Here is a 26,381-nt window from a genome sequence, read left to right as displayed (position 1 = left end):
GGCATGACTGAAGGGAGTGTAGGGGTTTGCTACTTTGCACCCCAGGATGCTTATAGTAAGCAGGTAGAAGTAGCGAATGCCTTTTTAAAGTGTTAGTGTATTCAGTGTACTCATGTGCAAAGCTTAATATTGCACTTGTAACAAATGTAAACAGTATCTCTCCAACACATGGATGCACAGTTGACTAAGTGCAGAAACCATATTAGCTTCCTACTCTTACGGTTTGCTGGAAAGACAGTACTATTTAGACAGTATTATTTACTATTTTATTTAATAGACAGTATTATTTGTTTAATAGAACACAGTGCCATTACATACATAGTCCATTGTCTGTTATTTGCCAAAGAAGGACTAAGCAAAACTGTCTTAGGTTGTTAATACTGGCAAAAGCAATAGCTATAGTTTCTATACTCTTTCTGATGCATTTCCTTGTTTAATTTATAGAATCATACGAACCAAAGTACAACAGCCCTTTCATCCCTCACCTGATGGAAGTGGGACTCCTATTTCGGCACCTGGTCACACTATTGGTAAGAAGCACAGCTATAACTGTAAGTCTAACAGTAGACTGATAATGTAAAAAGCCTGCAGATTACTTTGTAGTATATTTATATTATTTTTTTTTGTATTTACTTTTTCAGACTGTTCTTTGTTACCCACACCTCATATATAGCTTTTTTAGCCTCTGTCCTCAGTGTTCATTTCACTGTTGTGACCTTTTCTTACTTACCCACCATTGCTAGCAGCAGCAACTCTTGAGCAATAAAGCATTGTTACCAGGGTGTACATATCATGTTCTGCCTGGCTACTTTGATCATGTCGGTTGTCTTTTCACATCTCTGATTTCCACCACATATTAGAGCACCAAACAGATCAGCACTTTCACAGTGTAGTAGGATGGTGTGCAACTGGTGGTTTATATGGCATTTCTAATCTGTGCTGTAATGTAGAGAGTTACTCCATTGCACAGTTGCTCGGTACTGGAAGTGCTGGCACTAGAACTGGTTTCCTGTAACTTGATACTTTGTCAGTTGACTGAGATGTACAGGTGTACCTAGAGAACCTATATTCTGTTTCCTCTACACATATTGCTAAAATGCTGGGTGGGGGCATTGCTTTAGGTTGCACAGTAGAATAATAGTTGTCATGATTAATTTTATCCTGAGATATTCTCTCCAATCCTTTCACATTCTCCATTATCACAGGTGAGTGTTCCCCACAGATTTTATTATATGGGTCGAGACAAAAAAGAATATATTTTAGATTTCAATGAAGTTTTTACTGGTGCAGTTCCTTTAATTCATGATGATGAAAGTGGAACTCCGGACATGAATTAAAGGAACTGCACAACTATTCCCTTTACTGAAATGTAAAATAAATGCCTTTGTGTTTTGGATGTCCATTTTGGTGATAAAAGATTGTCAAGATGTTCTTCGTGTTTCACTGCTGCAGTCATCACATTTGAGTTGTCTGCTTTCAGTAGCCCTCATTCGGCCTGATTAACAAAGTCTTGGGTCCTACGTCGGTTGCTCTCTCCTTCCGTGATGTCAGGTCATCAGGGGTATAAAACATGCAGCTGACGCCATTACATCAGTCTTTCTTGAACGAAAGGCTTTAATAACATGAAGCGCTTTTCATCCAGTACAATGACTGGACTTCATCAGACAAATTACAGAAATAATAAGTGTCCTTTTATACTCAATTAAAAACATATAATTAATGAATCACTCAAATCAATTAATCAATTAAACTTTTTCAACTAGGTATTATTAGGTACTAGGTAACCAAAAAGCAGCCTTAAAGGTGTAAAAATCTAAATACAAACAAGTAAATATCTCACATTGTTGAGTTTGTAAACGACCAGCATGTATAAAAATTTTACATACTATAAGATTCATATTCATAGAAGAATCTGACAACGTGCAAATATTAACAATTAATTCAGCCTACAATTCAAATACTTTCTTAAAATATATATATATATTTTTATATACAAGTATAAAAATGAATTATACATATTTAATAATTTAATAATGCATACAAGTGTTCATAAACACGTTCTTTAAATTTTCACTCAGTCTTCTCTGCATAGTAAACTGGGCAACAGGAACACTGGGCCAAATACACCACCATTTTAGTGTTACAGTTGAATCTTTTCTTAATAAAATATGTGGTACCTTCTATAGAAAATTTCTGGCCAGTAGCTATGAAACTGCATATGTTGCAAGATTCACACTTATACATGCCCAGATTACTGACTAACATTGTGATTGGTTTCTCTAACAGTTGTTCTTCCGCAACTTTGGCCATTAGGGCCTTAAACTGCCAGTTTCATATGTTAAAGTATCAGCAGCATATTATTGGATTTCTCAAACAGAAAATGAGGTTGATTCCTGATTGTGCTGAAAATAAGGATTTACAGGATTTACTGCATTCAGATGAACAAGTTGGAAAACATGCTTTGCAGTGTGGTTTTGATTCACTAGAGGCATCTTGCAGGGCTGCTGTAACTGGGTCTGTACTTAGAAGGCATGCTTGGCTTAAAGAACAATCCTTGCCAGATCATGTTCCTAGGTTCATAGGTAGGTACTAGGCTATCTGCCCGAAGGCATTTATAAGCCTAGCTGGAATGTGTTGGCTTTCGCCGTCCCCATAGATTAGTTCCCTGTGCCTCTGTCCAGCAGAGCCATTGAAGTGATCCCTGGGGTAAACTTTCTGATGTCCTTCAAGGATGCATCTGCAGTCCTAACATATGGGTTGTCCTGCCTCAGGCAGCCCTTCGGTCGGCCGGATTCCAAAGTCTGGGTCTGGCCTCGGCTGATGTCGCACTTCACCCGACGTCATAGCTGTAGTGTATTGGGTATAAAGGCATCAGCCGACGCCATTTTCCCCAGTCTTTCTTGCCGCGTGGTGCCCGAAGCAGAAGCTGTTTGCAAGTGCCGGTCGGTCAGATCCAGAGATTTCTACTACCGAAGACTTCTAAAAAGCTAAGTACCCCGTTGGGGACTCTTTCTTGCCTCAGCCGATGTCAGAAAAAGTAAATAATTGTTTAACTTGTGGGAAACAAATACCTCATAAGGATTTCCCCTCTTACTGCCTTCCTTGCTTAGGCCCAGACCACGACGTATCAGCTTGTCTAGCCTGTGCTTCCTTCAACCGACGGACACTTAGACGTCGGTCGGAGTTTGCAGAGGAGTTTTTTGGTCCCGCTTTTGCTTACAAAATGCCGTCGGAGACTCCGACTTCACAATTAGCTAAAAAGCATAAGGAAAAGGACCGACACTCGCGGTCCGCGGTTTCGGCCGAAACCACGATTAAGCCAACCGCGAGTGTCTCGGTTCTTCCTTCGGCCGAAAGCATGCCTCCGATAGCCGAGGCCTCACAGAGCATGGCTGAATCTGCTACTGAAATTTCCCCTGCTGTAGCAGGCTCCCAGGACTTATCAGATACTATTCCTTTAGACATATCTACTCCTGCACGTGGAGCTGCTAGGCCCCCTGCATCTATGTCTATCAAGGCTTTTTCTAGGGCTAAAGCAGCTAAATCTTCTAAGGCCTTGCCTGCTAAAACCCCCTCACACAGGCCTACCTCTAGTTCCCAAATGCTCAGCCTGGCTGAGGATCTCATTTCTTTGATCAGGGGATCCCAACCTCACCCAGACAGGGCCTCTCAACCCCCTCCAGAGAAGAGGCCTAGGACTGAGCCCCCGGATCCTGTTTCTACAGACTATTCCTCGGATGACTCAGAAAACTCAGACCCTCCAGAAGGCCCATATTCTCCTTATGAGGATTCCGATGCAGAAGACTCCATTCCTTCTGTCTCTCCTCCTGAAGAATTTTCTTTTGGGGAAACCTTACATGCTATGAGAGAGCATTTTCAATGGCAGGGCCAGGATTTTTCAGATTCTAGGAAAAGGCTAAGGACCTTTTTACATTTACCACAGCATAGGCCTTTAGCCATTCCTCCAGTACTAACAGTTGTTGATGATGCATATAATGATGCCTGTACTGCCCCTGACTCTCTCCCTCCGGCCCCTGCCAAGCCCGACAGATATTACAGGGTCCCGGACACACACTTCCACCTGTATAAGACTCCTATTGCAGATCCTGAAACCATTTCACAGGGCCCCAAAGCTGTAGCAGCTGCCTCTGCCAAAAACCCCCTCCCCCTCTGAAAGAGAATCTAGAGCATTAGAGAGATGGGGTAAAAAAGTTTATACTTCTGCTACTCTTTCGGCCAGGGCTTTAAACTGTCAATTTCACATGATTCAGTATCAGGAATTTTTATTAGACCAGTTAAATAAAAAACTGTCCTCTCCTGAACCTATAGACCGTAAGTCCCTTCAGGATTTGGTACATAACACTCAGCAAGTCAGTAATCATTCCTTAAAATGTGGCTATGATGCACTGGAGACTTCCTGTAGATCAGCTATGACTGGAACAGTGATTAGAAGGCATGCCTGGTTAAAAGAGCAATCCTTACCAGACCATGTTAAGTCAAAGCTCCTAGATGCTCCTATGGAGAAGCAAAGTTTGTTTGGCTCCCCTGCACAGCAAGTGCTAAAGAAGGTGGAAGAAAAAGCAAAATCTGTCCAAACAGTCAAGGATTTCTTACAGGTCCAACCTCCGAGGTTTAGTAGAAATTGGCCTTCGAAGAATTGGTCCTTTCCAGACACCTCCAGAGCACAGAGAGGCAGAAATAGGCGCCCAAGAGGCAGAGGTCAATCCAGAGGTGCCTACAGGGGACGTCAGTGGCAGCCTAACAACCAGAGAAGTACTGCCACAGATTCAGCTACAACCACTTCCACAGGACAGACACAATGACTTGGCTCTGATACCGCCTACCAGGGAACAACTGGAAGCACCCTTGGGCGGAAAGCTAGCCTTATTTTCCGTAAACTGGCATTACATTACAGGAGAGAAATGGATTTTACAGACAATAGACAAAGGCTACAGGTTTCACTTCCACACTCTACCAAAAAAGAGAGGCATGCCAAACCTACCACCAAACCAAAAGACAAACGCTCTAAGACAAATCAACCAACTACTAAGGATGAGAGCTATAGAAAAGGTACCGCCTATGGAACAAGGACAAGGATTCTACTCCAGACTTTTCCTGGTACTAAGGAAAGAAAATCAATGGAGGCCTATTCTCGACCTGTCCGCTCTGAACACATATCTCATTGTTCCAAAATTCAAAATGCTGACCCTACAGCAACTTCTTCCCATGCTGGGCAAGGAGTCTTGGCTGGTGACTCTAGATCTCAAGGAGGCATACCTGCACGTCCCTATACGACCAGATTGCAGAAGATACCTCAGATTTCTTGCAGGATCAGAGCATTATCAATTCTCAGCATTGCCCTTTGGCTTATCTAATGCGCCCAGAGTATTCACGAAATGCCTGGCATCAGTAATTGCTCATTGCAGGCTTCAGGGAATTCAGATTTACCCATACCTGGACGACTGCCTAATACAAGCGGACAACAAGACCAAATTAACAAAAAATTTGGAAAAGGTTATACAACTGCTGCAAGCCCTGGGATACACAGTCAACATGAAAAAGTCAAGGCTGGTACCATCCCAAAGGGAACATTCTTGGGTGCAGAACTGGACACATCAAATCAGATGGCATTTCTCACAGAAGAAAAACAAAAGCAACTACCACTCTATTTCATGGCATTAACAACACAGACCCAGCTTACAGCAAGGAAAGTCCTGCAAGCCCTGGGTTACATGGCATCCTGCATAATATTGATTCCGCATGCCAGGCTGCATATGAGAAAGTTGCAATGGTACCTAAGGAATGTATGGTCTCAACACAAGCACAGTCTAGAAGCCCAGATTCCAATAATTCCATGCCTGAAGCAAGAATTCCTGTGGTGGGCTCAGGCCTGTCAGTTAAACAGAGGACTGCCTTTCCACAAACCTCATCCAAGCCAGACCATCACCACGGACGCCTCAGACCTAGGCTGGGGGGCACACATGGTGGACAAATGTATACAAGGCCTATGGACACAAGACCAGCTGAATCTACACATAAATCAAAAGGAGATGCTGGCAGTGAAGCATGCAATCCAGACATTCAGACCTTTTCTTCAACAGGGTCACTTGCTGATAAGGACGGACAACACCACAGTCATGTGGTATATCAACAAACAGGGAGGTACACACTCATATCCTCTATGCCGGATGGCAATGGACTTGTGGAACGTGGCCCTGAACCTCGACATTCAACTCCAGGCCAAATTTGTGCCAGGAAAAGAAAATTCACTAGCAGACACCTTAAGCAGAACTACCACGGATGCCCACGAATGGATGCTGCATCCAGACATCTTCAAAACCATTACAAAGAAATGGGGACTACCAGAAATAGACCTGTTCGCATCCCCACACAACCACCAATTGAGGAAATTCTGCACAAGGACATGCCACCCACTTGCTTGGAAGGTGGACTCCCTATCCTTCAGTTGGGAAAACCTGACAGCATATGCATTCCCACCTCTTCCTTTGATGCACAAGGTCCTACTGAAGATCAAAGAAGATCACCCAAGGATAATCCTGATAGCTCCAGACTGGCCGAGGCAGCATTGGTACCCGCTACTGAGGAGTATGTCTCGGACACACGCATGGCCTCTACCTCTATGTCCTTTACTTCTAACACAGAACAACTACAAGATCCTACATCCAAACTTGAAAACACTACAGCTAGCTGCTTGGAATATTACATAAAACAAAATAACCCAGATTTATCTCAGAGGGTTAAAGACATTATCCTGGAGGCTCGCAGACCCTCCACAAGGAAGACTTATTCAGCCAAATGGAAAAGATACCTCATTTGGAGTGCAGCAAAAGGAGAAAATGTATCATTAGCAAACATAGCCAACATCCTGGAATACCTAGCAGAACTTTACCACAATAGCCTGTCTTACTCCTCCATTAAGATTCATGCATCAGCAATTTCAGCAGAATACAACATGGATCCTCCAGTCTTCTCTCATCCTCTACTCAGGCAGTTTCTGAGAGGAATTAAAAATGTAAAGCCTCCAAGGAAGCCACCTTTACCTACATGGGACCTTAACTTTGTACTGGAAAAGTTAACACTTCCCCCTTTTGAACCAGCAGCGACAGCAGAATTACAGTTCTTATTTTGGAAAACTGCTTTCCTACTTGCAATCACTTCAGCAAGAAGGGTTTCTGAATTACAGGCATTAATGGCAGTACAGCCTTTCCTTATCTTCCATCAGGATTGAGTGTCCTTGAGAACTAATCCTACTTTTATGCCAAAAGTGGTCTCCAGAGTTTCATTGAACCAAGCAATTCACTTATCAACATTCTTCCCCAACCCACAGAACAGGGGGGAAAGACTACTACATACCTTGGATGTGCACAGGCAATTACGCTACTATCTGGACAGAACTAAGACCAACAGAAAAACTGACCAGCTTCTGGTAGCATATGCAACAGGAATGCAAGGAAAAGCAATTTCAAAACAGACAATCTCAAAATGGATAGGAAATTGCATTAGATTTTGCTACTCTTTTCATGGAAAGACAACTCCAGAAAACATCAGACCTCACTCCACAAGGGCTACAGCCACTACTACAGCTTTCCTACGAGGAGTGGCTACCAAAGACATTTTAGAAGCTGCTACTTGGAGCTCCGTGCATACATTTGCCAAGCATTATAATCTTCCTTTGTACTCCAGATCCCGAGCAGGTTTTGCAACTGCTGTTTTGCAAGGGATCTTAACTACACCATCATTATCTTAGTACCTCCTCCCCCAGTTTGGCTATGGTATTCTACCCATATGTTAGGACTGCAGATGCATCCTTGAAGGACATAGTACAGATGTCCTTCAAGGATGCATCTGCAGTCCTAACAAATGGGTTGTCCTGGCCTCAGGCAGCCCTTCGGTCGGCCGGATTCCAAAGTCTGGGTCTGGCCTCGGCTGATGTCGCACTTCACCCGACGTCATAGCTGCAGTTCAGCGGGTATAAAGGCATCAGCCGACGCCATTTTCCTCAGTCTTTCTTGCCGCGTGGCACCCGAAGCAGAAGCTGTTCGCAAGTGCCGGTCGGTCAGAACCAGAGATTGCTACTACTGAAGACTTCTAAAAAGCTAAGTACCCCGTTGGGGACTCTTTCTTGCCTCAGCCGATGTCAGAAAAAGTGAATAACTGTTTAACTTGTGGGAAACAAATACCTCATAAAGATTTCCACTCTTACTGCCTACCTTGTTTAGGCCCAGACCACGACGTAGCAGCTTGTCTAGCCTGTGCTTCCTTCAACCGACGGACACTTAGACGTCGGTCGGAGTTTGCAGAGGAGTTTTTCGGCACCGCTTTTGCTTATATCATGCCGTCGGAGACTCCGACTTCACATTTAGCTAAAAAGCGTAAGGAAAAGGACCGACACGCGGTCCGCAGTTTCGCGAAACCGCGGTTAAGCCAACCGCGAGTGTCTCGGTTTCGGCTGAAACCGAGTCCGCGGTTCTTCCTTCGGCCGAAAGCATGCCTCCTACTACCGAGGCCTCTTCCAGCATGGCTGAATCTGCTACCGAAAATCCACCTGCTCTTACAGTTTCTCAGGATTTATCAGATACTATCCCCTTAGATGTCTCTACTCCTGCACGTGGAGCTGCTAGCCCCCCTGCATCCATGTCAATTAAGGCTTTTGCCAGGGCTAAAGCAGCCAAATCTTCAAAGGCCGTGCCTGCTAAAACCCCCTCTCACAGGCCTAGCTCTAATACTCAAATGCTTAGTCTAGCAGAGGATCTCATTTCTTTGATTAGGGGAACCCAGTCTCACCCTGACAGGGCCTCTCACCCACCTCCAGAGAAGAGGCCTAGAGCAGAGCCCCCTGAGCCAGTTTCTTCAGATTACTCCTCTGATGAATCAGAAAATACAAATCCTCCAGAAGGCCCTTATTCTCCATATGAGGACTCTGATGCAGAGGATTCCATACCTTCTGCCTCTCCTCCTGAGGAATTTTCTTTCGGGGAAACATTGCATGCTATGAGGGAACAATTTCAATGGCAGGGTCAGGATTTTTCAGACTCTAGGAAAAGGCTTAGGACCTTTTTACATTTACCACAGCATAGGCCTTTAGCTATTCCTCCAGTACTTACAGTTGTGGATGATGCATTTAATGATGCTTGTACTGCCCTGACTCTCTGCCTCCGGCCCCTGCTAAGCCCGACAGATACTACAGGGTTCCGGACACACATTATCATTTGTATAAGGCTCCTGTTGCAGATCCTGAAACTATTTCACAGGGCCCCAAAGCTGTAGCAGCTGCCTCTGTCAAAAACCCTCCCTCTGAAAGAGAATCTAGGGCATTGGAGATGGGGTAAAAAAGTTTATACTTCTGCTACTCTTTCGCCTAGGGCCTTAAACTGTCAATTCCACATGATTCAGTATCAGGAATTTCTGTTAGATCAGCTCACTAAAAAACTGTCCTCGCCTGAGCCTTTAGACCGTAAGTCCCTTCAGGATTTGGTGCATAACACTCAGCAGGTCAGTAATCATTCCTTAAAATGCGGCTATGATGCACTGGAGGCTTCCTTTAGATCAGCTATGACTGGTACAGTGATCAGAAGGCATGCATGGTTAAAAGAGCAATCCTTACCAGACCATGTAAAGTCAAAGCTTCTAGATGCTCCCATGGAAAAGCACAGTTTGTTTGGTTCCCCTGCACAGCAAGTGTTGAAGAAGGTGGAAGAAAAAGCTAAATCTGTCCAGACGGTCAAGGATTTCTTACAGGTCCAGCCTCTGAGATTTAGTAGGAACTGGCCTTCCAAGAATTGGTCCTTTCCAGACACCACCAGAGCACAGAGAAGCAGAAATAGACGCCCTAGAGGCAGAGGTCAATCCAGAGGTGCCTACAGGGGACGTCAGTGGCAGCCTAACAGCCTGAGAAGTACTGCCACAGATCCAGCCACTGCCACTTCCACAGGACAATCACAGTGACTTGGCTCTGAAACCGCCTACCAGGGAACAACTGGGAGCACCCTTAGGCGGAAAGCTAGCCTTATTTTCAGTAAATTGGCATTACATTACAGGAGACAAATGGATTTTACAGACAATAGACAAAGGCTACAGATTTCACTTCCATACTCTTCCAAGGAAGAGAGGAATGCCAAACCTACCTCCAAACCAAAGGACAAACGCTCTACAGCAAGTAGACCACTTACTAAGGATGAGAGCTATAGAAAAGGTACCGGCTATGGAACAAGGACAAGGATTTTATTCAAGGCTTTTCCTGGTACCAAGAAAGGAAAACCAATGGAGACCTATCCTCGACCTGTCCGCTCTAAACACATATCTCATTGTTCCAAAATTCAAGATGCTGACCCTACAGCAACTTCTTCCCATGCTGGGCAAGGAGTCTTGGCTGGTGACTCTGGATCTCAAGGAGGCATGCCTGCACGTCCCCATACGACCAAATTGCAGAAGATACCTCAGATTTCTTGCAGGATCAGAGCATTATCTATTCTCAGCATTGCCTTTTGGCTTATCTACTGCGCCCAGAGTATTCACGAAATGCCTGGCATCAGTAATTGCTCATTGCAGGCTTCAGGAATTCAAATTTATCCATACCTGGACGACTGCCTGTTACAAGCGGACAGCAAAGACAAATTAACAAAAGATTTGAAAAAAGTTATTCACCTGCTGCAAGCCCTGGGATACACAGTCAACACAAAAAAGTCAAGGCTGATACCATCCCAAAGGATAACCTTCTTGGGTGCAGAACTGGACACATCAAACCAGATGGCATTCCTCACAGCAGAAAAACAGAAGCAGCTACCACTCTATTTCATGGCATTAACAACACAGAACCAGCTTACAGCAAGGAAAATCCTGCAAGCCCTGGGTTACATGGCATCCTGCATAATATTAATTCCACATGCCAGACTACATATGAGGAAGTTGCAATGGTACCTGAGGAATTTATGGTCTCAGCACAAGCACAGCCTAGAAACCCAAATTCCAATAATTCCTTGCCTGAAGCAAGAATTCCAGTGGTGGGCCCAGGCCTGTCAATTGAACCAAGGACTGCCCTTCCACAGGCCTCACCAAAGCCAGACTATCACCACGGACGCCTCAGACCTCGGTTGGGGAGCACACATGGTGGACAAATGCATACAAGGCTTATGGACTCAAGACCAGATGAACCTACACATAAATCAAAAAGAGATGCTGGCAGTAAAACAGGCAATTCAGACATTCAGACCACTTCTTCAACAGGGTCATTTGCTGATAAGGACGGACAACACCACAGTTATGTGGTATATCAACAAGCAGGGAGGCACACATTCATATCCTCTATGCCGGATGGCAATGGACCTCTGGAATGTGGCCCTGAGCCTCAACATTCAGCTCCAGGCCATATTTGTGCCAGGAAAAGAAAATATACTAGCAGACATCTTAAGCAGAACCACCACGGATGCCCACGAATGGATGCTGCATCCAGACATCTTCAAAACCATCACAAGGAAATAGGGACTGCCAGAAATAGACCTGTTCGCATCCCCACACAACCACCAATTGAAAAAATTCTGCACAAGGACAAACCACCCACTTGCTTGGAAGGTGGACTCCCTATCCTTCAGTTGGGAAAGCCTGACAGCATATGCATTCCCACCTCTTCCTTTGATGCACAAAGTGCTACTGAAGATCAAAGAAGATCGCCCGAGGATCATCTTGATAGCTCCAGACTGGCCGAGACAACATTGGTACCCACTACTGAGGAGTATGTCCCGGGAACACGCATGGCCTCTACCACTACTGCCTCTACTGCTAACACAGAACAACTTCAAAACCCTGCATCCAAACTTGAAAACACTGCAACTAGCTGCTTGGAACCTTATATAAGGCAAAATAACCCAGATTTATCTCAAAGGGTTAAAGACATTATCTTGGAGGCTCGCAGACCCTCAACAAGGAAAACTTATTCAGCAAAGTGGAAAAGATATCTCATTTGGAGTGCAACAAAAGGAGTAGATGCATCATTGACAAACATAGCTAACATCCTGGAATACTTAGCAGAACTTTTCCACAATGGCCTGTCTTACTCCTCCATTAAGATTCATGCATCAGCAATTTCAGCAGAATACAACATGGATCTTCTAGTCTTTTCTCAACCTCTACTCAGGCAGTTTCTCAGAGGAATTAAAAATGTAAAGCCACCAAGAAAACCACCATTGCCTACATGGGACTTGAACTTTGTGTTAAAAAAGTTGACACTTCCCCCTTTTGAACCAGCAGCAACAGCAGAATTACAGTACTTATCTTGGAAAACTGCATTCCTGATTGCAATCACTTCAGCTAGAAAGGTTTCTGAATTACAGGCATTAATGGCAGTACAACCCTTCCTTATCTTCCATCAGGATAGAGTGTCCATGAGAACTAATCCTACCTTTATGCCAAAGGTGGTCTCCAGGGTATCATTAAACCAAGCAATACACCTACCAACATTCTTCCCCAACCCGCAGAACAGGGGGGGAAGATTGCTGCATACCTTGGATGTACACAGACAATTGCGCTACTACCTGGACAGAACCAAGAACAATAGAAAAACTGACCAGCTTCTGGTAGCATATGCAACAGGAATGGAAGGAAAAGCAATTTCAAAACAAACAATCTCAAAATGGATAGGCAATTGCATTAGATTTTGTTACTCTTTTCATGGAAAGGCAACTCCAGAAAACATCAGACCTCACTCCACAAGGGCTACAGCCACTACTACAGCTTTCTTACGAGGAGTGGCTACCAAAGACATTTTAGAGGCTGCTACTTGGAGCTCCGTGCATACATTTGCCAAGCATTATAATCTACCTTTATACTCCAGATCCCGAGCAGGTTTTGCCACTGCTGTTTTGCAAGGGATCTTAACTACACCATAAACTCTTAGTGCCTCCTTAGTGCCTCCTCCCCAGTTTGGCTATGGTATTCTACCCATTTGTTAGGACTGCAGATGCATCCTTGAAGGACATAGTACAGTTTTGTACCTACCATAAATGTAGATGTCCGAGAGGTATGCATCTGCAGTCAGGATTACCCACCCTCCTTCCCTCTGTGGTACTCCTAGGGTATTTGCCCATCTTGTAGCTAGCTGGGGAATCTATTATGGTGTATTTGTTTGTATATATGTATATACATGTTTATTTCTATTTGCTCTCTATTGTTTGGAAACATTTGCATTTATCCAAATTTAGCCTTCCTAGAGGGCACCTGGCATCTGGGGCAAGAAACACTGAGGAAAATGGCGTCGGCTGATGCCTTTATACCCGCTGAACTGCAGCTATGACGTCGGGTGAAGTGCGACATCAGCCGAGGCCAGACCCAGACTTTGGAATCCGGCCGACCGAAGGGCTGCCTGAGGCCAGGACAACCCATTTGTTAGGACTGCAGATGCATACCTCTCGGACATCTACATTTATGGTAGGTACAAAACTGTACTTTTTGTACCTACCATAAATGTAGATGTCCGAGAGGTATGCATCTGCAGTCAGGATTACCCGCCCTCCTTCCCCTCTGTGGTACTCCTAGGGTATTTACCCATCTTGTAGCTAGCTGGGGGAATCTATTATGGTGTATTTGTTTGTATATATGTATATACTTTCTTATATTGTTTGCTCTCTACTGTTTGGAAACATTTGCATTTATCCAAATTTAGCCTTCCTAGAGGGCACCTGGCATCTGGGGCAAGAAACACTGAGGAAAATGGCATCGGCTGATGCCTTTATACCCAATACACTGCAGCTATGACGTCGGGTGAAGTGTGACATCAGCCGAGGCCAGACCCAGACTTTGGAATCCGGCCGACCGAAGGGCTGCCTGAGGCAGGACAACCCATATGTTAGGACTGCAGATGCATACCTCTCGGACATCTACATTTATGGTAGGTACAAAACTGTACTTTTCCCATCCACTCGTCAAGGTTTCTCTTGAAGAGGGTTAGCGAGGAGCTCTGCCTAATGTAGATTGGAATCTTGTTCCAGAGCATGGGAAGTCTCTGAGACAGGAATCTATCCCTCCAACACGTCCTATTTATTGTTGTGGTGAGGGGATATGGTTTTCTTTAGGTGGAGCATGTCCATCAGTTCAGGGTTGGACATGGCCTTGTATGTCAGGCAGAGATCACCTCTGAGTAGGCGGTATGCAACTGAGTACAGCTGGAGTTTCTTCAGTCAAGCTGCATAGGGCATCTGCTTGAGGCCATTGATCCTGTTGGTGAGGTACTTCTGTGGTCTTTCCAGTTGTTGCAGGTGTCTTGTAAGGTACATCCCAAATGGGGCATTGTACTCTATGATGGGTCTGATGAGTGATGCATAGAGGGGCCCAATGACCTCTTTCAATCTGGATGCAAACCCTTTTGTGATTAGGTGGGCCACATAGAAGGATTTTCTAACCACTTTGGCAATGTGATTATCAGAGGAGAGGTTACTATCTACTTGGGTCCCCAGATCCCTTATTACGTCTTCCGTATTTAAGGGGCTACTACCTATGTAATAGTTTGTGGGTACTTTGTTTTTTCCAAAGGGGTTGACTATGCACTTTTTGGCATTTAGTTTGAGGTCATGGTTTTGACACCAGGTATCTCGTATCAGTGAGACCCTTTTGGAGGATGTCTGTGTCAGCTGAAGAGTCAATTATAGCCCCTAGTTTGCAGTCATCTGCAAACTTGGTCAGCCATAGTCCTCCTGTGCTTGCCTGTACCTCTGAGAAGTATGTGCTGAACAGGAGGGGTCCTAGGACTGAGCCCTGGGGAATGCCACTTGTAACCGGCTTAGAGTCAAACGTAGCTCCCACAACTCTTACCATGTGGGTTCTGTCCGTGAGCCAGTTGGCAACCCATCTCGTGACATAGATTCATAGGTTCATAGGTTCATAGATTAGTACTAAGCTAACTGCCCTTGCGAGCCATTTTAAGCCTAGCCAATTATCCCTTGTGAGCCTCAAACCCTGTACCTTGTGTTTGTAAGGCAAACACCTTAACCATTAGGCCACCCTCCCAACCCCATTAGGCCACCCTCCCAACCCCCACATAGAAGGGGTTTATGTTCAGGCTGGTGAGTTTGTCTGTAATACCTGAGTGGGGAATGGTGTCGAAGGCCTTTGCAATGTCTAGGTAGGCTGTGTGGGCCACCTTTCCCTCATCTATAGCCTTGGTAACTGTCTCAAAGAAGTCCACCAGGCTTAGGAGGCATGATCTGCCCTTAACAAAGCCGAACAGGGTAGGGTCCAGTGTTTGGAGGTTTCCAGTATCTCTGTTAATGAGATCCATGATGATGTGCTCCATAGCTCTTCAGACCAAGCTAGTCAGGCTTATAGGGCGATAGTTCCCGGGGTCCGTTGTGGCTCCCCCTTTGTGGATTGGAATAACAGTTGCTGTGTGCCACTCTGTGGGCACATAGCATGTGGAGAGGCTGAGTTTAAACAATGTGTTTAGGTGAGGGGTTAGTTCATCTTTGAGCTTGTGTAGGACGCAGTCTGGGACACCATCCGGTCCCATTGATGCTGTGTTTTTGTTAAAATAAAATTACTGGATGCTCCCTTAAACCAGGACCACCTGTTTGGCAGGACGGCAATAGAAGTTATTAAAAAGATGGAGAAAAAAGCTAAATCTATGTAATCTGTTAAAGATTTTTTACAAGTACAACGTCCAAGGTTTAGTAAGCATTGTACTTCCAAGAATTGGTCCTTTCCTGCCTCTTCCAGACCCTCTCAGTCCAAACCCAGATCCAGCAGAGCTCCCAGGCTTCAGTCCCAGGGTATGCACAGGACTAAGCAGTGGGGGGCCTCCATTTCCAAATCTGGGAGTAATAAAACTCCCCCCTACGGTAAACTGTCTTATCGACTTCTTTTTAAAACTGCCAAGCACTTCTCAACTATCTGCCTCTGTGGGAAAGATTGCTCTTCATGTAAAGAACTGGGAACTCATTACCCAGGACAAATGGGTTTTAAATATAGTATCCCAGGGATACAGATTTCACTTCCACACTTTACCAGCATCAAGCGGGTGGCCAGATCTACCCCCAAATCAGTGGGCAGAGGCCCAAAAGCAAGTATTTTCTCTCTTAAGCATGGGGGTTATTCAGTTGGTACCAGAAGAGGAAAAGGGACAAGGTTTCTACTCAAGACTTTTCCTGGTACCCAGAAAAGACAATTCATGGTGTCCTATCCTGGACCTGTCTACTCTAAACACCTTTTTGGTGATTCCAAAATTGAAGATGCTGACTCTTCACCAGTAGCTCCCTATGCTAGGCAAAGTTGCCCAGTTGGCAACACTAGATTTAAATGAAGCATACCTGCACATCCCAATCAGGGAATTTTGCAGAAGATACCTATGCTTCAAAGCAGGCTACACGCACTATCAGTTCTCTGCACTGCCCTTTGGCTTATTTACTGTGCCCAGGGTATTCACAAAGTGCCTAGCTCCAGTCATTGCATTTTGCAGGCAAAGAAGTATTCAAATATACCTATACCTGGACAATTGTCTAATTCAGGCAGAAAGCCAGGACATACTTTTGAATCATCTGGCCTTTGTACAAAGGGTGCAAACTTGTCTGGGGTACACCATAAATGAAAAAAAAAATCACACCTGGTACTCTGTCAACAAATTATATTCCTGGGAGCAAGCTTGAATACAACTTCCCAGATGGTTTTCCTTACGCCAGAGAAGCAAATTAATTTGACAACCTACTTCAGACAAGTGGCCACAAAAACCCAGCTATCTGCAAGTCAAATACTTCAAGACTTGGGGTTCATGGCCTCCTGCATTCTTCTAATTCCATATGGAAGACTGCATATGAGGAAACTACAATGGTATCTAAAAAGCCTATGGTATCAACATTCTCAGGATCTAGAAGCAATGATTCCTATCATACCTTGTCTATGCCTAGAGTTCCTTTCGTGGGCAGAGGCCTGCCACCAAAACAAGGGACTACCATTCACACTACCCTCTGTTGCCCAAACCCTAAAACAGATGCATCAGACTATGCATGGGGGGCTCACCTGGCAGGGAAGTGCATTCAGGGCAAATGGAACCCAAGTCAAATGCACCTGCATATCAATCAAAAAGAAATGTTAGCTGTACAGAATGCTCTGACAGCCTTCAAGGACCACATTCTTCCAGGACAGTTAATGGTAAAGATGGACAACACCACTGTTATGTGGTACATAAATAAGCAGGGGGGTACACACTCTTACCCCCCTCTGCTCAATTTCTGCTAGGAAAACTAAATATACTGGCAGATGAACTAAGCAGAAACCTCATGGACCCACATGAGTGGAAACTGGACCCAAGGATTTTCAACATGTTGACAAGCAAATGGGGGAGCCCAGTTATAGACCTGTTTGCCTCCCCCCAGAACTATCAATTGGACAAATTTTGCACAAGGACTCCCCACAAACAAGCTTGGAAAGTGGATGCCCTGTCCTTCAGCTGGAAAAACCTATCAGTGTATGCCTTTCCTCCTCTGCCTCTGCTCTCCAAAGTACTACTAAAGATTAAATAAGGCAAACCAAGGACGATTTTGATTACACCAGACTGGCCACGCCAACACTGGTACCCCCTCTTGTGCAGTGTGTCACTGTTGGCCCCATGGCACCTGCCTCAGACTCCTACCCTATTGTCTCAGCAGGAGAACCAAATTCTGCACCCTCAGCTTCAAACACTGAACCTAGCAGCCTGGCTAATTACCTAAGCTCTCCTTTACCATCCCTCAGTAAACCAGTGATGGATATTATTTTGGAGGCAAGGAGGCTTAGTACTAGAAAATCTTATGCTGAAAAATGGAAAAGATTCTGTGCCTGGAACCAGTCTCAAGGGATGAGCACAGCAGTGCCCAGTTTACCTCAGATTTTAAAATACTTAACTGAGATGCTTCACAAGGGCCTGTCTTTCTCCTCCATCAAAATTCACGCCTCAGCCATTTCAGCTCATTATAATAAAGAACCTCCCCTCTTCTCTCATCCACTGAAGCAGATGTTATTCATGTTTCACTGTTGCAGTCATTACATTTGGGTAATTTGCTGGCAGGTTGCCCTCTGTCGGCCTGAATAACAAAGTCTTGGGTCCTGCGTCCGTTGCTGTCTCCTCTTCCATGACGTCAGGTCGTCAGGGGTATAAAACATGCAGCTGATGCCATTTTAATCAGTCTTTCTTGCTGAGCGGTGCCCGAAGCAAAAGCAGTTTGCAAGTGCCGGTCAGCCGACACCTGAAAATTTTGTTTTCGAGTTTCAGAACCGAAGTCTTCAAACTAAAGCTAAGTACCCCATTGGGGAAACTTTTTTTTGCTCCTTACCAATGTCAGTAAAAGTTAATAATTACGTTACTTGTGGGAAGCAAATACCTCATAAGGATTTTCATTTGTACTGCATTCCTTGCCTAGGCCCTGATCACAATGTGCCTTGCTGTCGGTTTTGTGCTAGATTTAACCAACGCACTATTAAGCGTCTGTATATTTTTGCTTCTAAATATTTTGGTTCAAGATTTAACTAACCTGAAATGTCATCAGTTAGCAATCCGACTACCGGAGTTCACAAAAAACGCAAGGAAAAAGACAGAGACAGACCGTTGAGGTCCAAAACCGACGATGAAGCTTCTCCTAAGCCAGTTGCCGGTTTGCCGGTACTCTGTGAGGCGCTTTCGCAGCCCCTGACACTCGCTACTTTTGAGTCGCAGGCCTCTACCAAGACCCATTCAAAGTCCAGTATGCCACGAGATACGCAAAGTATTGAACCCGCGGATGTCTCTCCCTTGGATGGGTCCAGAGCCGTTGAGCAGGCACCGGCTTCTGATGGTGTTTTCAGGCCTCAACATTTTTATATTAATCTGACGCCATCCACAAAAAGAAGGACAAAAACTACTTCTATGTCTAAAAAACTGATGCATGAGCCACGTGCTCAGGCCCCTGTGCCTAAAAAAACAGATGATCAAAATGGCTGAGGATTTAATTACCTTGATCAGGGGTTCCCAACCCCCCCCAGCTAAGAGGCCTAGGCAAGGCACTGATTATGAATCTTCAGATCAGGTTTCCATTTCTTCTGATTCCTCTTCTGATCAGGAATTTTCTATTCCACCTTATGAGGATTCTGATGCAGAGGAATCCATCCCATTTGCATCTCCTCCTGAGGATTACTCTTTTGGAGAGACTTTGCATACTTTAAGGGAACATTTTCACTGGGAGAGTAAGGACTTCTCTGAATCAAAAAAGAGGCTTAGGGATTTCCTTCTTCTACCTCAGCATAGGCCTTTGGCAATACATCCTGTATTAGACATTGTTGATGATGTGTTCTCGGAATCAAGCATGGTTTCTTATTCCCTGCCTCCAGCTCCTAGTAAGCCAGACAGATATTACAGGGTTCCTGACTTCAACAAATTTATTTTCAAAAATCCTGCTGCTGATCCTGAGACTATTTCTCAGGGTCCCAGGGGTGTTAAGCCTTCTTCAGCCAAAAATCCTACCCCTTCTGATAAAGATTCCAGGGCGCTGGATAGATGGGGTAAGAAGGTTTATACATCTGCAACCTTGGCAATCAGGGCTTTAAACTGCCAGTTTCATATGCTTAAATATCAACAGCATGTTATGGACTTACTGAAACAGAAAATTATGTTGATTTCTGATTGTGTGGAAAATAAAGTGTTACAGGATTTATTGCATTCAGCAGAACAGGTTGGAAAGCATACTTTGCAATGTGGTTTTGATTCCTTGGAGGCCTCTTGCAGGGCCGCCATAACTGGATCTGTGATAAGAAGGCATGCCTGGCTCAAGGAGCAAAATCTGCCTAATCATGTTAAAGCTAAATTGTTGGATGTCCCCTTACAGCATGACACTCTATTTGGTAATAAGGCAGAAGAGGTTTTAAAGAAAATGGAAGACAAAGCTAAATCTATGCAAACTGTAAAAGATTTCTTCCAAGTGCAGCCACCCAGGTTCAGTAGGCACTGGCCTACTAAGAATTGGTCCTTTGCCACTCAGGGCAATCCCAGGTGCAGAAAAGGCTCCAGATATCAATCACAGGGATCTTACAGGTCAAAGCAATGGGGTGCCTCCACCTCCAAATATGGAGTTAACAAAGCACAACCCTACAGTAAGCAGTCTCAATGACTTTTCTCTACCATCTCCAAGCACTTATCTTTTGGCAGCCCCCTTGGGGGGCAAACTAGCACTTCATGCTCAAAATTGGTGGTTAATTACCCAGGACAAGTGGGTATTAAACATAGTATCCCAGGGGTACAGATTTCAGTTCCATACTTTGCCAATTCCAAATGGATGGCCATATCTGCCACAAAACCAGTGGGCAGAGGCCCAGAAACAAGTCAAGTCCCTCATGGATATGGGGGCTATTCAACCGGTACCAGATAAGGAAAAAGGACAAGGATTTTATTCAAGACTTTTCCTGGTACCCAGAAAAGACAAATCATGGTGTCCAGTACTAGACTTATCAACTCTGAACATGTTCCTGGACATTCCAAAATTCAAAATGCTGACTTTACAACAGCTCCTGCCTATGCTAGGCAAGAATGCCTGGTTGGTAACTCTAGACTTAAAAGAGGCATACCTGCATATCCCAAAAAGGGAATCTTGCAGAAGATACCTCCCCTTCAAAGCAAGATTTTTGCATTACCAATTTTCTGCACTGCCCTTTGGCTTATCTACTGCACCCAGGGTCTTTACAAAGTGCCTGGCACCAGTAATTGCATTCTGCAGACAATCAAACATTCAAATTTATCCTTATCTGGACGATTGTCTCATTCAGGCAGAGGACAAGGACACTCTTCTTCAACATCTGGCGTTTGTAAAAAGGCTTCTAGCATGCCTAGGGTGCATGCATAAACGAAAAAAATCACAACTCGTACCCTCTCAAATAATTACATTCCTGGGTGCAAGCTTGAATACAACTGCCCAGATGGCTTACCTCACGCCAGATAAACAAATGAAATTTACAATATACTTCAAACAAATGGCACCAAAAACCCAGTTATCTGCAAGACAAATTCTGCAGGCTTTGGGGTTCATGGCATCCTGCATTCTACTGATTCCTTATTTGATACTTCATGTGAGGAAACTTCAGTGGTACCTAAAAAGCTTATGGAGTCAACATTGTCACAGCCTGGAAACAATGATTCCTCTCATTCCCTGCCTACAACAGGAGTTTCTTTGGTGGGCAGACACATGTCAACAAAACAAGGGACTGTCATTCACTCTACCGCCTGCCACCCAAACCCTAACTACAGACACATCAGACTATGCTTGCGGGGCCCACCTGACAAGGAGATGCATTCAGGGCAAATGGAGCCCAAACCAAATGCATCTACATATCAACCAGAAAGAAATGCTAGCTGTTCAGAATGCTCTGACAGCCTTCAAGGACTTACTTCATCCAGGACAACTACTGATAAAGACGGACAACACCACAGTAATGTGGTACATAAACAAGCTGGGGGGTACTCATTCATACACCCTTTGCAGACTAACCATGGCTTTGTGGAACACAGCATTGACTTACCAAATACATCTTCAAGCTCAATTCCTGCCAGGAAAGCAAAATACTCTGGCAGATGACCTAAGCAGAAATCTTATGGACCCACACAAATGGAAACTGGATCCACAAATCTTCAGCATGTTAACACAGAAATGGGGAAGCCCAGACATAGATCTATTTGCCTCTCCCCAAAACTATCAGTTGGACAAATTCTGCACAAGAACTCATCACAAAAAAGCATGGAAAGTGGATGCTCTATCCTTCAGTCTATGCCTTTCCCCCTCTGCCTCTACTCTCCAAGGTCTTACTAAAAGTCAGTCAGGAAAAACCAAAAATGATTCTAATTGTTCTGGACTGGCCTAGCCAACACTGGTACCCACTTCTAAGGATTATGTCACACCTTTCTTCGTGGTACTTGCCTCAAACACCTCATCTATTCTCTCAACAGAACTAACAAATTCTACACACACAGCTCCAAATTCTGAATCTGGCATCATGGCTAATCGACTAAATATTCAAACCACACCTCTCAGTAAACCTGTGATGGATGTCATTTTGGAAGCCAGAAGGCCTAGTTCTAGAAAATCTTATGCTGACAAATGGAAGAGATTCTGTGCTTGGAACCAAGCACAAGGAATAGACACAGCAAAGCCGAATATTCCTCAGATTTTACAATACTTAACTGAGATGCTTGACAAGGGCCTATTTTTTCTTCAGTAAAAATCCATGCATCTGCCATCTCGGCTCATTACAACACACTGCCTCCCCTCTTTTCTAATCCACTACTAAAACAGTATCTCAGAGGGGCCAAAAATTTAAGGCCTCCCAGGAGAGTGCCAACTCCTGCATGGGACCTCAATTTTGTGCTGGAAAAGCTCACCCTGCCTCCTTTTGAACCAGCAGCTTCTGCTGATATAAAATTTCTTTCTTGAAAGACCGCTTTTCTTTTGGCAATCACTTCAGCTAGAAGGGTTTCAGAACTACAGGCTCTAATGGCAGTGGAGCCTTTCATTATTTTTTACCCGGACAGGGTGGCCCTCAGGACCAATCCTTCATTTATGCCTAAGGTGGTATCCAGTGTGGCTCTTAACCAGACCATTCACCTGCCAACTTTTTTCCCAAATCCACAGAACAAGGGGGAGCGGATTCTGCATTCATTGGATGCACACAGACAACTAAGATTCTACTTAAACAGGACAAAATCTCTAAGAAAGTCTGTGCAACTACTGGTAGCATTTGCTGCAGGATCAGAGGGGAAGGCATTATCAAAGCAGACTATTTCTAAATGGATAAGCCATTGTATTTGTTTCTGCTACTTGCTCCATGGTAAACTGGTGCCCAAGGGAATCAGATCCCATTCCACCAGGGCTGCCTCTACTTCAGCAGCTATTCTCAGAGGGCTACCTACCAGAGACATTCTAGAGCTGCTACTTGGAGCTCAGTTCATGCATTCACAAAGCATTGTCATTTACCTCTCTTCTCTAAATCCAGGGCAGGCTTTGCCACTGCAGTCCTGCAGGGCCTTATAGCTGCTCCTAATTCTGTTTAGTCCCATCCTCCCATCCATAGCTTTGGGATTCTTCCTAAATGTAATGACTGCAACAGTGAAACACGAAGAGCATAGTACAGTTGTGTACACTTACCATAAATGTAGATGTTCAAGTGTATTCACTGTTGCAGTCCGGATTACCCACCCGCCAGCCCCCTTTCTATACCTTTTCTTTCCTTCACTATACTCAAAAGCCTTTGTGGTGTATTTTCCCTTAGTTGAAGGTAAATTTTATGATGTTCATCATGTTTCACTGTTGCAGTCATTATAATTGGGTCATCCTGCTGGCAGGCTACCCACAGTCAGCCTGAATTCCAAAGTCTAGGTCTGGCGTCAGTTTCTTTCGCCTCCTCCCTGACGTCAGTGCACCAGGGGTATAAAAGATGCAGCCAATGGCATTTTCTTCAGTCTTTCTTGCCGCGTAGTGCCCGAAGCAGAAGCAGTTCGCAAGTGCCGGTTGTCCGACTCCTGAGATTTTCGTGTTCGAATTTCAGATCCGAAGTCTTCATTAAAAGCTAAGTACCCCGTTGGGAAACTTTTTTCTTGCTCCAGACCGATGTCAGAAAAAGTTAATAATTGTATTTCTTGTGGGAAGCAAATACCTCATAAGAACTTCCATTCTTACTGTATTCCTTGCCTAGGCCCTGATCACGACGTTGCTAATTGTCGGTTTTGTGCTAGATTTAACCAACGCACTATTAAGCATCGGTACGATTTTGCATTTCACTATTTTGGCAGAAGATTTAATTACACAATGTCGTCGGATAGCCATCCGACTACCACAATTCAAAAGAAACGCAAAGAAAAAGAGAAGGACAGGCATCCGTGGTCCAAAACTGATGACAAGGCTTCTTCTAAGCCAGTCACCAGTTCGCCGGTTCTCAGTGAGGTGCTTTCGCAGCCCCTGATGCCTGCTACTTTAGAGCCCGCAGGCTGCTTCCGACTCCCACGTGGAGCCGACTAAGCTGCTGGATACTCAAGGTATTGGAACCTCGGAAACTATTCCCTCAGATGGGTCCGGAGCCGCTGAGCAGGCATCGACTCCTGAGGGTGTTTTCAGGCCTACACAGTTATATGTTAGAACAACTTCATCTTCAAAGGCAAAGACTAAAACACCTCTAAAGACAAAGAAACAAGTACAACAGCCCCATGGACCGGCCTCCATGCCTAAAAAACAGATGCTCAAAATGGCCAAAGACCTAATTACTTTGATCAGGGGTTCCCATCCCCCTCCTGATAAGAGGCCTAGGCAAGAGACAGAATATGAATCTTCAGATCAGGTTTCCATTTCTTCTGATTCCTCTTCTGATCAGGAATGCCCTCTTCCTCCCTATGAGGATTCTGATGCTGAAGAATCTATCCCTTCAGCCTCTCCCCCAGAGGATTATTCTTTTGGGCAAACTCTGCATACCATGAGGGAGCATTTCCACTGAGAGAGCCAAGATTATTCAGAATCTAAGAAAAGGCTCAGAGACTTCCTTTTACTACCTCAGCACAGGCCCCTTGCTATTTCACCTGTGTTAGACATTGTAGATGATGTATATTCAGAGTCCAGTCTGACTCCTGATTCTTTACCTCCAGCTCCTGTTAAGTCCGACAGATACTACAGGGTTCCTGATTCACATAAATTTCTTTTTAAGAACCCTGATGCTGACCCAGAAACTATCTCTCAGGGTCCCAAAGGGGTCGGGATTCTAGGGCACTGGACAGATCGGGAAAAGATTTACACTTCTGCTATCTTGGCTATAAGGGCTTTAAATTGTCAGTTTCATATGCTTAAATATCAGCAATATATTATGTCAATGCTTAAACAGAAAGTGTTGATAAATTCTGAATATGCAGAAAACAAAGAAATGCAGGATTTATTGCATGCAGCTGAACAAGTGGGAAAGCATACTTTGCAATGTGGTTTTGATTCTCTGGAGGCCTCCCGCAGGGCCGCTGTTACGGGTTTTGTCATTAGGAGGCATGCTTGGTCAAAGAACAGAATCTGCCTGATCATGTTAAAGCAAAATTATTAGATGCACCATTACAGCATGATACTTTGTTTGGTGTTAAAGCAGAAGAGGTGTTGAAGAAAATGGAGGACAAAGCTAAATCTATGCAAACAGTCAAGGATTTCTTACAGGTACAGCCTCCAAGATTTAGCAGGCACTGGCCTACAAATAATTGGTCCTTTCCAGTGTCAGACAGACCACAAAGAGGCAGATACAGATGCCCTAGATGCAGATACCAGCCCCAAGGCTCATACAGGTCTAAACAATGGGGTACTTCTACCTCCAAAAGCGGAGAAGACAAATCACAGCCATACAGGAAACAGTCCCAGTAACTTCCCTCTGCCTGCGCCAAGCACTTATCTTCTGGCAGCACCTTTAGGGGGAAAACTAGCACTTTTTTCACAAAATTGGCACGTAATAACCCAGGATAAATGGGTCTTGGATATAGTGTCACAAGGCTACAGGTTTCACTTTCACACCCTGCCAAGGGCAAACGGTTTGCCAGACCTGCAAAAAAATCAATGGGCAGAGGCACAAAAGCAAGTGTCATCCCTCATGGACATGAGGGCCATTCAGCAAGTACCACAGCAAGAGCAGGGACAAGGATTTTACTCAAGACTGTTCTTGGTGTCCAGAAAGGACAAAGCCTGGAGACCAATACTGGACCTATCTATCCTAAACACATATCTAGATATTCCAAGATTCAAAATGTTGACTCTGCAGCAGCTTCTGCCCATGCTGGGCAAGAAGGCTTGGCTTGTGACTTTAGACCTAAAAGAGGCATACCTGCATGTCCCAATCAGACAATCATGCAGAAGATACCTCAGATTCATAGCTGGCTCAATGCGCTACCAATTCTCTGCACTGCCCTTTGGCTTATCAACTGTGCCCAGGGTCTTCACAAAATGCCTAGCTTCAGTAATTGTATTTTGCAGACAAAGAGGAATACAAATATATCCTTACTTGGATGACTGCCTTATTCAAGCAGAGAACAAGGACATTCTACTACAGCATCTGACATTTGTAAAAAGATTACTAACATGCCTAGGGTACACAGTAAACGAAAAGAAATCAAAACTAGTACCCTCTCAAAAGATAATATTCCTGGGTGCAAGCTTAAATACAACTGCCCAGATGGTTTATCTCACGCCAGACAAACAAAGGCAACTGACTACTTATTTCAAAATGTTGGCAACAAAGACCCAGTTATCTGCAAGAAAAATTCTGCAGGCTTTGGGCTTCATGGCATCCTGCATTCTGCTAATTCCATATGCAAGACTGCATATGAGGAAACTTCAATGGTATCTAAAAAGTGTTTGGACTCAACATTGCCACAGCCTGGA

The 26,381-nt window shown here is 44.5% G+C and overlaps 1 protein-coding gene across 7 annotated transcripts in view; it reads left to right on the top strand.

Annotated features, from left to right (window-relative positions):
* PAX2 (paired box 2) overlaps positions 1 to 26,381 on the top strand; it is a 798,928-nt gene that overhangs the window by 240,120 nt on the left and 532,427 nt on the right. For all 7 annotated transcript variants that reach the window (XM_044056534.1, XM_044056533.1, XM_044056535.1 and 4 more), the window contains exon 4: positions 445 to 530. In XM_044056534.1, coding sequence (XP_043912469.1) covers positions 445 to 530 — 86 coding nt within the window. The remainder of the gene's footprint in view (positions 1 to 444; positions 531 to 26,381) is intronic.

The sequence above is a fragment of the Protopterus annectens genome, chromosome 14.part0 (assembly GCF_019279795.1).
Source record: "Protopterus annectens isolate FY-2018-M chromosome 14.part0, PAN1.0, whole genome shotgun sequence".
NCBI classification, from domain to species: Eukaryota; Metazoa; Chordata; order Ceratodontiformes; family Protopteridae; genus Protopterus; species Protopterus annectens.
This window is presented reverse-complemented; position numbering and strand designations above follow the sequence as displayed.